Source organism: Neospora caninum, chromosome IX (assembly GCF_000208865.1).
Source record: "Neospora caninum Liverpool complete genome, chromosome IX".
Taxonomy (NCBI): Eukaryota; Apicomplexa; class Conoidasida; order Eucoccidiorida; family Sarcocystidae; genus Neospora; species Neospora caninum.
Window position 1 is genome coordinate 5,146,540 of NC_018390.1, and position 14,438 is coordinate 5,160,977.

The 14,438-nt window shown below is 61.2% G+C and overlaps 1 protein-coding gene across 1 annotated transcript; it reads left to right on the plus strand.

Moving 5' to 3' along the window:
- Positions 1-1,925: 1,925 nt before the first annotated feature.
- Positions 1,926-10,685, plus strand: NCLIV_044530 (conserved hypothetical protein; the record flags this gene model as incomplete). Its single annotated transcript, XM_003881375.1, has 1 exon — positions 1,926-10,685. One exon carries the CDS (start codon positions 1,926-1,928, stop codon positions 10,683-10,685), a length of 8,760 nt encoding a protein of 2,919 aa, XP_003881424.1.
- Positions 10,686-14,438: the final 3,753 nt, after the last annotated feature.

The following is a 14,438-nucleotide window of genomic DNA, read 5'->3' on the forward strand; positions in this document are numbered from 1 at the left end:
ATGGGACGCCGAAACGAAGGGACATTCCGGAGGGTGCAAAGCGGGAGGCCGCGCCAGTCTGTAGTAGCGACGCGAAGGCGTTTCCCCCGAAATGGGATGCAGCTGTAGAAAAGGGAGGAGCCCGAAGAGACTTGGACCGCCTCCCTGGAGCGTTCTCGCCACCGTGGGGAAGAAGGACTGACAGGAGGCGCAGTGACACATCGAACCAGAGAGAGGACGAGCGCACCTAGACAACCCCCAGGGCGCGCTGACGGCGAGCAAGACAGGAAGAGCGCAGCCCAGACAGGAGACAGAGAGCGAGGGCATGAGCGAAGGCGCGAGAAAATGAGAGAAGTGTTATGTTTCTCCCCGTGGCCGAACGCTTGAGGGCGCCGAGAGGAGACGCACGGGATCAGGAAAGGCGGGGTGCGAAAGTGAGACCGCTGGAAGGGCCGTCTCTTCGTGGCGGCCTCGCGACAGGCGCGGGGGGCATGCGGCTCCTGCGGTTCGAGGAGGAGTCCGAAAGGTTTGAGTAGAAATCAACAACGTCGCTCCTTTGGGGACGAGGAAATCCCGCGGGAAAAGGTTCAACACACTTCCCAGAAGACAGGAAACGCGCCCCACAGAAAGTGCGGCGGGCAACACAGACAGCCGCTGTGCGCTCGTGAGGCTGCGCTCACTGTCTCTCCGTTTGGGGTGAAGGTGTGCTGGGGCAATCTCTGTTCGTTGGGTCTGCCTCGCTGATCCCTTCCTTTGATTTCCTTCCCCCCCGAAAATACCGTCTCGTGATGCAGAGAGAATTCGGACGGAACTTTTGGCGAAGAGAGATCTTTGCTCACCGCGCTTCCCAAGTTGACGCTCTTACCCGCCGGAGTGCTCCCCGTCCAATTTGCGTTCGCGGCTTCTCCAGCGTCGTCTGTTTCTTCTGGACTGCCGTCCCGCAACTTTTTTCTTTTTTCCCGCGTTCTGTCTGGCCCGGTTTCCCCTTCTCTCGCCGCAGCAACTTCCGTAGGCTAAAATCAATGCTTTTTCGCGGAGAGACGCCGGCTGCCTCGTGTTCCACAGCGCCCCGCGCTTTTTCCTCGGTGTCTCCGCTGTCTCCTCTCTTCTTGTCTCTCCTGGAGCTCCTCCGTCTTTTTCGCGGCTCTTGAGTCGCTTGCGCCTTTTTCTGTCGCGTCTCCTCCCTTTCGTCTCCTCGTTTGTCCGTTCTCTCGTGCCCGCCGGTGCTCCCCGAGACGCGCCCGTCTGACCTTACCGCACCGCCGCTTCGCCGCCTCACCGCCTGTTGGATCGCGACGCTTCGCGCGCTCCTCCAGTTTTCGCGTGTCCCCGTTCTTCCACTTGAGGAGACGCTGCGAAGGACGCGGCCAGCGAGAGAGCAGTAGCCCGAGGCGAGCAGTCAGAGACGGCCGAGCTCCGGAGAACACGGACACCTGCGAAGAATGCCGGGACACGACAGTGACGGGCACAAAAGAAGACTTGAGGAAGGCGAAACGTAAAGGCGGCGTTGGAGAGGAGGGAAGCAGCGTGGAGAAACGGGCGAGAGGAGACAAGAAGGAGGCTGCCACGAAGGGCGAGGGGAGGGAGAGGCGTCGGCTAGGTCGCGGCGAAGACCACGACGGAGAGCGACGGCCGCTGGCAGAAGAAATCCGAGCGAAAGCGGAACGAACGAATATGGGGTGCGCCGACGAAACGAAGAGCGCCTTATGAAATGAAAAGGAGAGCAAGAAGAGCCACGGGTTGCCTCAGGGTGAACATCGAGGGCGTCTCTTCGGGACTCGTTTGCGCGTCGCCACCGCTTGATCTTCGGGAGGCCTCTCCATCGCCTGTCTCCGTGGGCCCTCCGTTTTGTTCCCACAGGATGATGGCCGAGACTTCTGCTGCGCAGTAACACGGAAAAGCTCTCAGATTCGAGGAACGCCGTTTCGAGGAATCCCGCGAACATCATGGAGGCTCAGAGAGACGCCGGCTGTGGGGACCAGTCCCCCCAAGAGACACACCGAGAGAAGGCGCGCGTGGGACGAGGAGAAAACGCGAGACGCAGCAACCATCCGAGAGCAAGGTGGACGCGTTCTTTCGAAAAGGAACAAAGACCAACTTCAGGGTCCACACTCCGAGACAGATGTCCGCCTCGACGCAGGCGTCCGCCGACAGCGGCTCAGGAGCCCTCCCAAACCGTGCCTTTCCGTCCTACCGACCCTCTCTCTTCGTCGGCTCCTGTCTCGTCATCTCCTTCCACACTGGGGAGTCAAACTGGCGGCAGTCCTTCTGCAGACCCAGCCGCCTTTTGGACACAGAGTCCACCTGTCCGGATCGTTTCGCCGAACTCTCGGGAGAGGAGCGGGCGTGAAGGCGGCGCTTTGGAGGGGGGGCGTACACTGGAAGAGAAGCCAGCTGGCGAGAACGTGGAGCGGGCCGGAGATCGGGCACACGCTGCAGCAGTGGGCCGTCCCTCCCCAGGGGAGACTGTGGACTGTCCGGCTTCAGACGAGTCGCCGGCGGCAGGCGCAGATGCAGCTGAGTCGGCGTGCGGTCTGAGACAGGCGAGAAACCGGCGGGAGGGAAACGACGGGACGGCGGAAGAGAGCGGACCGCGCAAGGGGGGTTGCGAGAATTCGAGGCCACACACAGACGACCAAGACGAAAGAGGCCACCACGAAGGCGTGGAAGCAGCGACACGTGCATCTGCCGAACGGCACACACGCGGCGAGCGGCCGGCAAGCTCTTGGCCCACCCAGCGGAGAGGGGAAAGGGTGGAGCGCGGCCTGGAAGGGAGAAATCATGGCAGTCGCGTACGAGAACGCGGAGTGGTGTTTTCAACTTCCTCCTCGCCTTCGTCGTGTAACACCTCGCTTTCTGGCGCATCTCCGTCGGCCGCACCCTCCCCTCGGGAGTGCGCGCTGCCTCCGTCCGCTTGTCCTGACTCTTTCCCGGCTTCTTTATCCGTTTGTGACTCGGCTCCCTGCTCCAGTCCCGTCTCCGTCAGTGCGTCGTCGGACGTTTCCGGTCCTCACCCCGATGCAGGCGCTCGCCCCGATGCAGACGCAAAGCAGCCGCCAGACCGAGATACGGAAGATCGTCGCCCCGCAGAGCTGTCCGGCGGGCCCCAGGGAGGGGTGAGGCCACCGGGGGGACGAGCGCCGAAGCAAACAGGATGTTCCAACGAGGAGGAACGGCTGCCTGCTCAAGCGCCGATCCGCATGGACACGGACTCGAGCGTGGAACCGAACGCGGTCGACTGCTCTGCCTTGCCTTTTGCGTCGCCGTGTCCCTCGGATCCCGCGCCTCTTCCGCATGCGTATCCGCCGTCTCGCTCTTCCAACTCTCCGGCCGCGTACTCCTTCATCCCGCACTCCTTGTGTGAGTCTTCGTCTGGTCCTCTGTCGGTTGCTGCCTCCGTCACTGCCTCCTCTCCTGGTGCGTCGCGGGCCTCCTCGCCCTGCCTGGCTTCGTCAGGCTCGCCGGCGCCCGCGGCGCAGCCTATCCCGCCGCCCTCGTCTCCTGCACGGTCGCCGCCCTCCGCGCCTCCCCTGCCGGCGATTCCCGCGTGGATTCGGGTGTACTTCGACCCTTTCGTTCGCGGCCCGTCGTTGCCCCACTGTCTCCGTTGTGCGCGTGCGACTGCCGCAGCTGCGCCTGCTTCGGAGGCGAAACCAAACGGAGGCGACACTGCACTCAGCAGCCCCTGCTGCTGCGGTCTTCCGAGGCAGCCGCCCGCGCTGTGTCGCCCGGCTCCTGACGCAGAATCTCCGTCGGCAGCCCCGTCGTCGTTGGCCGTGCCGGGCTCTTCTTCCCCGGCTGCCGTCTGCGCGTCGCGCGCCTTCTCTGCGTCGCCGTGTCCCTCTGGGGCTTCAGCGGTCGCCTGCGCTGCGTCGGCGCCTCGCCCTTCGCCGCCTCACGCCACTCCTTCCGCCCGCGCTTCGACGCTCCCATTTCCGTTGCTGGCCACCCAGCTGTGTGCGCGGAGCCTGTTGGCTGTCATTTCAAGCGACGACCTGCGCCTGGCGCGCTGGAAGCAGATGCTGAGCAACCTGCAGTTCGGCGTCCGGGCCTTCTTGAACGCCCCTGAAGTGATCTACTGTCGAGGCGTAACTCGCGGAGCTCAGGCGCGTCTCCTAGGGCTCGCCGTAAACATGCTGCCGGTGTGGATGTACCTCGCAGTGCAGCCGGGTAGCCACTTGGACGCAGCCGGAGGCACCGGCGAAGAGAAGCATGGCAGGCGGAGCGCGGCGGCCGACAGGGGCCGGGAGAGCCCGAATGTGCTGAGCTCGAATCCCCCCCGAGGACACGCGGAGGAGGGGACGACTAAGACTCCCCTGGACCGGTCTTCGTGCAGGCTCCCGGCCGATACTGCACTCCGCTCTGCCGTCAACCCGAGGCACGGCAGAAAAGAGCGTCAAAACGCGAGCGGAAACGGCGACGTAAATGAAGGCGCCCCAAAGGGCGTGGGGGGCCGCAGCCGTCGAAGGCCGGAACACTGCGGAGGACAGGAACCGCCAAGACAGCCCGGTGAAGACGATCGCCGACATCCGACGCGTCCGGATGCTGAGCCCGCGCCGACGGCGAGGGCCGGGGAAAGGCCCGTTGACGAGGTGGGGGCGCAAGAGCCGAGAAAACGGAGCCGAGCAGACGAGTCGCCGAGCGCGAAGCGTCGGGTACTGCGGAAGCGCAGGACAGTCGGGGAAGATGTGGAAGAGAGCGAGAGGTCCCGTGCGGGGGTGCTGGGCAGTTCGAGTCCAGCAAGCAACGGAGCGAGCGTCGGGGACTGGGAGCGGAATATGAAGAAAGAAGAGTCTGAGGTGCCGGCGTTGTCGCCTCGCTTGTCGCCGGATGGCGCGGAGGCCGTCTTGGAGACGCCTTCAGGCAAGAGCGAGACTGAGACGTGTGAAGGGGGAACGGCAAGCAACCGGCAGGGTCGCGAGACCGCCGTGGAACATGAAGCGGCTTGCGAGGCTGGTGCTGGAGACAAGGACAGCGAGGGCGGCGCCCTCGAGCCGACAAGAGGCACGGGAGGAACGCACACGCGCATATTACGGATGCTGGAGTCTCGCGCTGGCCCTCACTCCGACTTCGCCTCTACCCAAGGCACCGGGGATGCAGCAGCGGCGCGGCCGGCATTCTCAGAGGGCGCCGGACAGGAGACACCCGGGAAGCTCCACACAGAGACAAAGACAGCGTGGTGCGGTGGGTCGGAAAACGTATCGAGAGTCTCACACAGGCTTGCAGACATCAAGCCGTCGTGGTGTGCGTGTCCGTCCTTTTCGACTTCCCCTCGGGCTTCTAGATGTCACTCGCCTCCCTGTGCCTGCTGCAAATCGGCCGAGTCCTTTTCGTCTTTGGCGGCGTCGCCTCTGTCGACGCGCTGTTCAGCTGCTTTGTCAGTCTCTGCTTCATCTTCTTCCCCATCTTCGGCTGCGGCTTCCTATGCCTCCTCGTCTTCTTCTCCCTCCTCATCTTCTTCCTCGTCTTCTTCTTCATCGGCTTCTTCTCCCTCCTCTTCTTCTCCCTCGTCATCTTCGGCTTCGTCTCCGTCGGCTCTCGGTTGTCGTGGGGGGAAGGCAGAAGCGGGCGCCGAAGAGGACCCAGAGGCGCCCCTTGTTGCGGCCGCCGGTTCACTGTCGTCGTCACATCTGTCAAGGGCGCGTGAAGGAAAGGTGCGGGGCGGGGCTTCCGCGCACTCTGAGACAGGCCTGAGAGAGGCGACGCACTCCGAGCTGAGCTCGACTGAGAGAGCCCGACAAGCACCCAGGGAGGCTGAGCCGACAGCTGCGCCTTCGAGGCCGTGCGCCCAAGAGCCTACCGACTACAGGCGCCGGACGCGACAGGGTAGAGCGACGTTGCGCGTGCCGGCTGAGCTGCTCGCCCATTCAGCCTCCGAGGGAGACGGGCGCAGCGGGGAGAGCAAGGCCCCAGGCGGCGCGAAGAGGCCGGCACGCCAGGGCGAGCTTAAACGCCCGCGCGAAGCAGAAATGGGGACGGACACAGGGAGAGTGGGCGACGGCGCGTTGTGGGTGGTCTCGGGAAGCGACAGGCCTGGCGCTGAACACGGGTGTAAGCGCGAAAAAGTTGAAGAAGCGCAGACACAGAGAGACAGACCCAACGACGAGAAACGTGGAGAAGAGCGGCCCGAGGGGCGCGACGGGGAGATCAACGTTGAAGCAGAAGAAATGCAGGACAGCGGACGATCCGTTGGAGTGAAACGCGAAGCCAGAGACCGAGAAGGACAGGGTCGGAGCACACGTCTGAGCAGGGGAAACGGAAAATGTGGAACCTTTTCCACGCAAGAGAGAGAGGGAGGTGGACTCGAGGGGAGACGCCAGCAAAGCCGCGACGCGACTGTCAGGAACCCCGCGACTGAAGACGGCAAAGTTCGTTTTCTGAAAAACCCACATGTGCGTGAAACAGAGACCCACGCGTCGCTCTCTGTAGAGGCCCTGGCTTCGCCAAACACGTCGCCAGGTGAAGAACGCCCAGGCCACCCGTGCAGCGACTCGAGCTCGGCGACACCCGCGGAAGTCGCCACGGTGTCTGCCGCGTCGCGTGCACGCTGCAGCACAGCCGGCGCCTTGCCTGCGTTCGCGTCTGTTGAGGAGGCCAAGTCTCAGGTCCCCGCGGGCGTAGACGGGGTCGACGAAGGCGACACGGACTGGGTTCGTGGCCGCGAAAGAGGCGAGGCGATCGCCCAGCCCGCTTCGCAGTCAGGCGCACTGGGGGCGACAGGCGATGTTGGCGGCTGTGGCGCGGCTTCGCCTCACAAGAAAGGGGGAGACGAAAGGGGAGAAGAAAGCAGGAGAGGGCGAGATGAAGAGCACAAGGCGAACGCGGGAGGAACCGTCGTGGAGCGCGGCTCGATCCGCATGGAACTGCAAGCCGAAAGAAGGGTAACGAGAGCGGGCCTGAGAAACAAGCGGGCATGCGAAGGGGGGGGCGGCTCGACGCATGCACCGGAGACAACGAATGCGAGACCGGAAGGTCGCGTCGGTCGCCGTGGCTGTCCTGAGCGAACTCGCGAGGCCGAGGGAGCAAATGGCCCCCGGTCAGAACCTCGGATGTCGTGTCGGCGACTTCTGCGGGAACAGCCCTACGCCGCCACTCAGTTGTCTGGCGCGACGTTGGCGTCTCCCTTTCATTCGTTTTCTTCGCTCCCTTCGCACGCTCCGCCTCTCTGCGCGGCAGGGGCTGCGCCGGCTGCCTCGCCCGCCTCAGATCCGGAAGAGCGTCTCGAGCACCTCCTGCTCTTTTACCGCCGATGGCTGGGCGACCGGCGGTCGGGGAATCCCGCGAGAGAGGCCTTGCTGCAACACGCGGAACTGCTGCTCCCAGACGCCTTTCTGTTTGGCCTGTTTCGCCTCCTCGCGCATCTCGCGGCTCTCGAGCCTACAGTTCGCCCTGAGACGGAGAATGGGGGGATGGCGCTGCAGGCCGCGGAGACCAAATGGGCGAGAGAAGGAAGCACCCCGGGCCTCAAGCGCGAGCGCGACCCATACGAGGAGAAAAGAAGCCAACATGTAGGAGACTCCGGGGGGAACCGGCGGTCGCGACCGCGGCCTCGAACAGAGAACCGGACTGTGAAAGCTGCGGCGAAGCGAGACGGACACGCGGCGGAGGGTTCGCGACTGGCGAGCTGCCTGCAGGCCTCGTCCCATGCCGGCTCACCGTCAACTTCGTGGCGACTCTGTGGCGTCGCGAAGGTGGCGTCTGAGGTCGCGGTGGGGACGGAGGCACTCTGTCGGCTGGTCTTAGAAGGTGCGGAGCGGAAAGCGGTGGAACAGAAGCGAGCGCTGGGCTACCACCTTCGAGGAACTGCGGCAAACGGCGCTAGTGCAGCGGGACCCGGCGGAAGTCTGCAGATGACTCCCGGGAATTCAGGCTCCGCGACGGCGTTTCCGCCCCTGCCTCTGGTGAAGAAAGCAGCGTCGAAGCCTCCGCAAGCTTTGGGCGATCGCCCGAGGGGCTCGGCTGCGTCCGCGGTTCCTGGTCTGCCTTCGCCGTTCGGTACAGCCTCTTTGAGGTCTTCCCGGACTTCCGAGCTGGACCGCAGCGGCCCTGCGGGAGCCGGCAGGTCGAGTTCTGACTCCCTGACGGGATCGTCAAAGCGCCGATGCAGCCAGTGGCCGTCGTCGCTGTCCTCGTCGTGTTCGTCTCCCGCCTCGTCTTCGGGACGCCGTCAGCCACGGCGTTCGGCGAGTCACGCGCACCCCGCCGGGTCTTCGCCGCGCGAAACGCGGAACTCGAGGCGGCAGCGATCGCCTTCGGCTGTTCCGGATTCCGCCTTGGCTTCGCGGCTTCGCAGGCCTCCCCAGAAGCCGATGTCGGAGGCTGTGTCAACCGCAGGCTGGTCCTCGGGACCGCGGGGACTCTCCGTGTGTCCAGCTACGCTGTCCGCTGCGTGTGCACCTGCTGCCGCGAGAGGAATGAGCGAGTCAGCCAGCGGATCTGCGGGAAAAAGGGCCTTGCTGGTTGCGGTCGAAGACGCTTGCTCTTTGTTTCGCTGTAGCACAGTCTCGGCGTTTCTAAGAAGTTCGCAACCTGCCGGGATGCCGAGCGAAGGTGCCCACCCTGTTGACTCCGCGACGCGAACCCCTCGTCGCTCTGGCGCCAAGGCGAATCCTCGGAGCGGCAGTTCATGCCCGGCATATTCATCGCCGTGGCCGTCGTCCACGTCTTGTTCGCCGGGAGTCGGTGCATCGGCCTCTGCATGCGCATCAGCCGCCTGTGCGATGTTGTCTTCCAGCTGGGCTGGCAAGCGCGCGCGCCTGTACCACAAGCTCCGAGAGCTTCTCGTCGACTTCACCTGCGTGGTTGGGCGCCTCGCAGCCGTCCACATGGACCACCGCCGGTGCTGCATTCTTCGATGCAGAGATCTGCGCGCGGCGGCACGTGCGCTGGACTCTCTACCGAGTTTGGCTCTGGACCGGAGAAGCTGGCCCAGCCGCGCACACGCGCCGAGCGACGCGGGGCCGAGAGGAGACAGCGAGGCAGCGAGCGCTGACAGTAGGAGAGACGAACGCGAAGGCGAGAAACCAGGGAGACGAGCTGAGGAGAGACAGGAGAGGGGACAGGATGCGCGGCGGACGCCCAAGATTCGAGGACGCAACGAGGAGCGGTTTGTCCCGACGTGTTTCCGCGGCAGCCTCTCACTCGAGCTGGACAAGTCTCTCAGCGCGCTGGAGTCTGTGGCCGGGGCAACAGAAGGCCCCCGGAGTCACGTGCCCAGAGAGGGCTGTGAAGCGGCAGCACGAGAAGGCCTTCAAGAGGAGCGTGCCTGGGAGGGCGCGGAAGGAGAGAGTGAAGGGAAAGCGGAGGGCGGCCAGGCTGTTGGGCTCGCCACCCGTCGTTGGTCGCCGAGGCTTTTGAGCTGTGGCAGAGCGACGATTTCCCCAGCAAATCAAGCAGAGCCCCCGTCCAGCCTGCACTGCGTGTCAGCAGCTTCGGCGCCGGGGCTGCAATCTGCCGGTGGCGTTGCGGGGAGTCGCCTATGCCGCGGGAAGGACAGAAGAAAGCGCGAGGACGTCGCGGAGTCGGGCGACACCCTGGAGACAGGCGACGCGACGGGAGAAAAGCCTGCAGGAGGGGAAGAGAAACTCAAACCCCTAGGGGGCGAGGGACGACGGCGAAGCAGCGGCGAAGATCGGCTGCGGAACGACAAACTGCGGAGAGGCCAAACAGTGAAGGGCGAGATCAGCGAGCGAGGAACACATGGCCAGTGGCAGGCAGAAAGCACTGCGGCGACCGAAACAGCAGGACGTCGGCACCATGCGGACAGCGAAACAAAAGTAGAGCTTCACGGGCGACACCCAAGAACAGTGGCAAGAGGCGCAGAAGCGGGAGGAGCGGCGCTGTTGAGGGAGGAATCGAGGGAGACTTGCGAGGGAGATTCGTCTTTGCGGTTCAATGGGGACGAGGACCGCAAGGTAACCGAAACGAGCGACTCGGATAGCAGCTTTCATCCCTCGTCCTCGCCGTCTGACGAAGACGAGGACTCTGAGGACGAAGCTCTGCGGCAGTGGGAAGCGCAGGCGAACGCGTTCGGTAGCCCTTCAAGTGGTTCAGCCGCTTGCGCGTCGTCCTCGTCCCCGGCGTTGCTCGTGCGGATTCCCTGTGGAGGAATCGCGGAGGCGTTTGACGACTCGAGCCCAGGCTTCCCCTCTTCCGCTTCGCTCCCACCCGGAGAGCATCGCGCAGGGTCTCTGTCTCTCGCTGAGTATCTGTACCTTGTGGCGGGGTGTTTCTGTGGATGCGCCGATTCCGACTTTGCGCCGGAAGATATCACCGCCTCAGAAGATGAAGAGGAGGACGAAGGACAGGAAGACGAACAGGCAGAGGAGGCAGACGAGGAATCGTGCGAAGGAGAGGACATGGGAGGTGAGACGGTCGCAGAAGACGAGGAGCTGGAACGAGAAGGCAAGGTAGGGCGGCAGGAAGACGCAGCATGTGGCGAGCGCGAAGAGAGGGACGAAAATCGTCGATGCCTCCGCGACCCGGGAGCGTGCCCAGCAAGCGAACAAAGAAACGAATCAGGGCGAGACGCGGTCGGCGACCGTCGCAGTCTGGCGCCTTGCCTGGAACCAGAGCCGTCGGTGGAAGACGGGGAGGAAGCGAAGACAGCCAAAAATCGAAGGGCTGGTGAAAGAAGAGACAGCGACGAAGAGAGAGAAAAGGGTAACGGAACGAAGAGGGACTCCGCGAGTCTCAGGCAAGTCTGACGACGGTTGCTGTCGGATGATAAGCAGACAATGCCAGGAGCGGGAGCCCGTATCAGCGACAAAACAACTCGGGTGTCTATCAGTGTGGTGGACCTGCTCGACCTTGACGACAGCTCTCCGCGGTGTATTCGCGCGATCTGTCAGACGCGTCTGACTCTCAGCTATCGAATTCCATTCGTTTGTCTGCCTCTATCTCTGCTCATCGACGCGTCTATCCGATCGCGATTATATCTAACTGTGTATCGCTACATATACGTAAGTCGGACTGCCACTCTGAACCGCTTCTGTGAATGTATACCACGGTTCGGGCAGCCGAATTTGGCATTCGTTGTCTCCGCCCCTGACTTGCCCGCTAGTTGAAGTTTTTTCTCCTCTCTCCGCATTCAGGCAGTTTCCACGCCTAGTTTCCCGCCCCCTGCTTTCTCCCTGGCAAGCCCCACAGGGGCGGAAACAGATGGCGGTTTTCCCCTTCATTCCTGCGAGAAGCAGAGACCAAAGAATGGCGCGAAGGGCCTTTTCCATCTCCCCCGTGCCTCTGAAGCGTGGTGACGAGCCAAACAACGTGTCTGCCTCTGAAAGGGCTGATAAAGGGAGCGGAGACGCGGCCTCTGCTGGTCGGTGTAAGACATACGTTGCACAAACGAAAATGGGGCGTTTTTATTTGTGTTATGAAGAGCTGAACAGATAAAGCGTGTTCAGCGTCGCCCCTCTCGTCCGTATGCGGACAACGAGAAGTCCGGAGATGTAAGGGACGGGTTTCTCTCGTTTTTTGTACAGCGACAAGGGGGCAACCGTGAGAGCTGTGATTGCTTCCTCTTCTTTCTCGGGAATTGATGCAGCGGGATACAACACAGTGTCTTTTTGAACGAAGGACGCTTTCTTTCTGACAAAAATCAAGGGCATTCCTTCTTAACGCGGTGGCTTTTCCGTTTAGTGTCTTGGCTCGTAGAACGCTCAGTGTTTTGATTAGACGATCAGTAAAGGTACAAGACGAACGAAAAAAAATAGCAACCTCTCCAGAGAGCGATTTGAAGGCGCCTCACAGCTTTCTAGCCATCGATGCGTGGCTCTGCGGAGCGGCGTGCATCACTACCGAGCGGCTTACACTTACACCGGGTGGAAATGAAGAACGACAGCGAAGCTGAGAAACCACGTGCCTTAGACTATCGCCCTGTTGTGCTCCCCTGTCGTGATTCGCAAAGTACGAACACAACATCGACTGGCACTGCTTTGGTGTGCAGGCAAAAGAGACACGCGAAACGTTGTGTGCGTCCGTGAAAACAGAGAGCCCGAGAAAATGTGAACGTCTGTGCCCGATGGACTGCGCATCCAAATCGCATAGCCGTTGGCTTTGCCAAGGCGATGCTTATCGCCAGTTTCGCAGCACTAGCTAACCGGCTGGTCGGATGAATCAGCGCGCAGTGAGGCACAATGGTGGATATTGCACAGCGAAGGATAACTTAGAAACGGGAGCGGGGAAGAGAAAACCTGTGGCGTTCTACAGAGCATTCGTACTGCCGCGTCTTGGTGGACAACTGCCGCACTGGACTCATAACCACGTTCTACCGCGAAGCATGTCAACCGCTGACTGGTAAAAGGGGTTACCTGAGTTTGAAAGTTGCATCACACCAGACGCCACTGTTTTAAACAAGTGCATGAAAAAAGTCGATCGAGGCGTAGCTCAGAGCATTGGAGCAGCCCGCATATACGCCCTGCCAGTCGCCTGGATTTTTCCACGATTCTCCAAATCGCTGCCTTCCTATGTATCGGGCAGTCCTCGACTTCATCTGTCATGCATTGGTATCGAAATAGAATCAGCAGGTCTAAGAGCTTAGCTTCCTGTTACCGCGGGCGCTGGATCGCCCCGCGCTACGAAGTTGTTTCAACACGACCGAGACACAGCTCCTACGCGCCGGCACCGAACAAAGGTTCGAAGGTAGATAGATGAGGGTGTGAGAACCTCCGTCCCTGAGTGAAGGGTGAGATGGTGCTCCGTCGAGCCACCGAGTATGTGGTCTCCAGCGTTTCTTCTGGACTCCTTAAGTCACTCGGAGTTTCCCCTGCGTTCGCGGGGGACAGGCTCACCCAGCAGGCAGGCCGTTGGGCCGTCTTTCTCCACGGACTTTCAGAAGGCGTCTGGAATCCCTGAAGGGGCCGCACCTCCCCATCGGCTTTCATATCTAAAACGGATCCGTGGTTTGACCCTCACCCGTGCCTTCGTCCCGAGTGGTCTGTCAACCGACTCCGACCGTATGTCTTCACGGGCACGCTAATTTCACAACAAAACCAGCTGAGGCATTTGCTGACGCGATTCCTCAGTGGGGCGTCGTGTGCGATGCAGGGAGAAACGCAATTTGGTCCACGTCCTAGATGCTGCAGAAAACCGCGGAAAGGAATGCCTGTGAAGGGATGAGAACCAGTTCCCTCCCCCGCTCTGACTGCCACCGCTAACTGCAGGGTAGCAGCCCCTTGCCTAGTGGGGACCGTGAACAGGTGACAAATGACAGAAACTCGAAGCGTTTTGCTTGGCGTAGAAAAACAAACGAAAGTGCGTCTTCTACGAGGGTCCATGAGTGGCGACGAGTGCACTGCTATGTTGGGTTCGCGAACAATTGAACGCGCGACTGAACTTTAAAGGCTTCGAGTCATTCTGCAATGAGACCGTCGATGTCGCGAGGCATTTGTAGCCCCATTTCCGGCGCTCTCGCAGAGAGAACGCCCCACACGACTCCCAAAACAGACCACAATGTCCTAAAACTGCTTGCACCTGGCGTGAAACGTGTATCGTCTCCTAGAACTCAGAATCGACAACCGCCGCCAGCTGCGTGTACATCTTCTCAGCAGATGGAGTCCTTCCTCTGGGAAATACACAAGGGCGCACACCTGCTGGGGCGCCGTTTGGGGGGCTTGGTTTAGGTTCGCGCACACGGCTGGCGAGTTGCAAAATCGGAAGCAGGTGAACTGGGAAGCACAGGATCCGGAAACGCTGCAGTTCAGCGCTTGTCGCGTGAGACAGCCGGTGGATCATCGCGCGATCGGCTTGAGTGCCTCCACATTTTGGCAGAATGCGACAGAGTCACACCGTTCACGTGAGGACTGGCCAGGAAGTTCCACGTTTCTGGCTACACACTGTCGCGTGGAGCGGCCCAGCCCTTTGGAACGTTGGACGGTGGGTGCACACCGATTCTTTGCAGCGAACGCGCCTTTCTGTTCGCCGGAGGTTTGATATTCTGTACCAACCGAGCTAAAACGCGTGATGTCCTTGTCGCGTATATAAATCTGATAATGCTTGTCAACAGAAAAAGCTTATAAATAATCCTGTCTCAGAGATTATCACTCACGGTATACGATGACGCTGATCATACTTAGCATCCCTGCGTCCTTTGGATCAGCCCAAAAGAGTTCACTAACGTTACTAGAAAATAGGAGATCGCGTTCTTGGGAAAACAACTTCCGAACCCCAATATAGGTAGGTACAAAGGTGTTGCCGTATCCTTCGTACACAAAGCAGGCATCAAGAACATAAAAGATCATAGCTAAACCCTGTATGGTTATTATCACATTATCAGGAGATATCGTCTCTGTACAATGATAAAAACGATGCAGAACTGTCTAAATCAAAGCGAATAGAGACATTATCGTACCTAGGATACTGAGTATGACTCGAGTTATGAGATACAGACCAGTAAGTTCTTTATGACTGCTACACACCACCTGCCCACTGGACTGCTCAAGACAGGTAAAGGTCTTGGG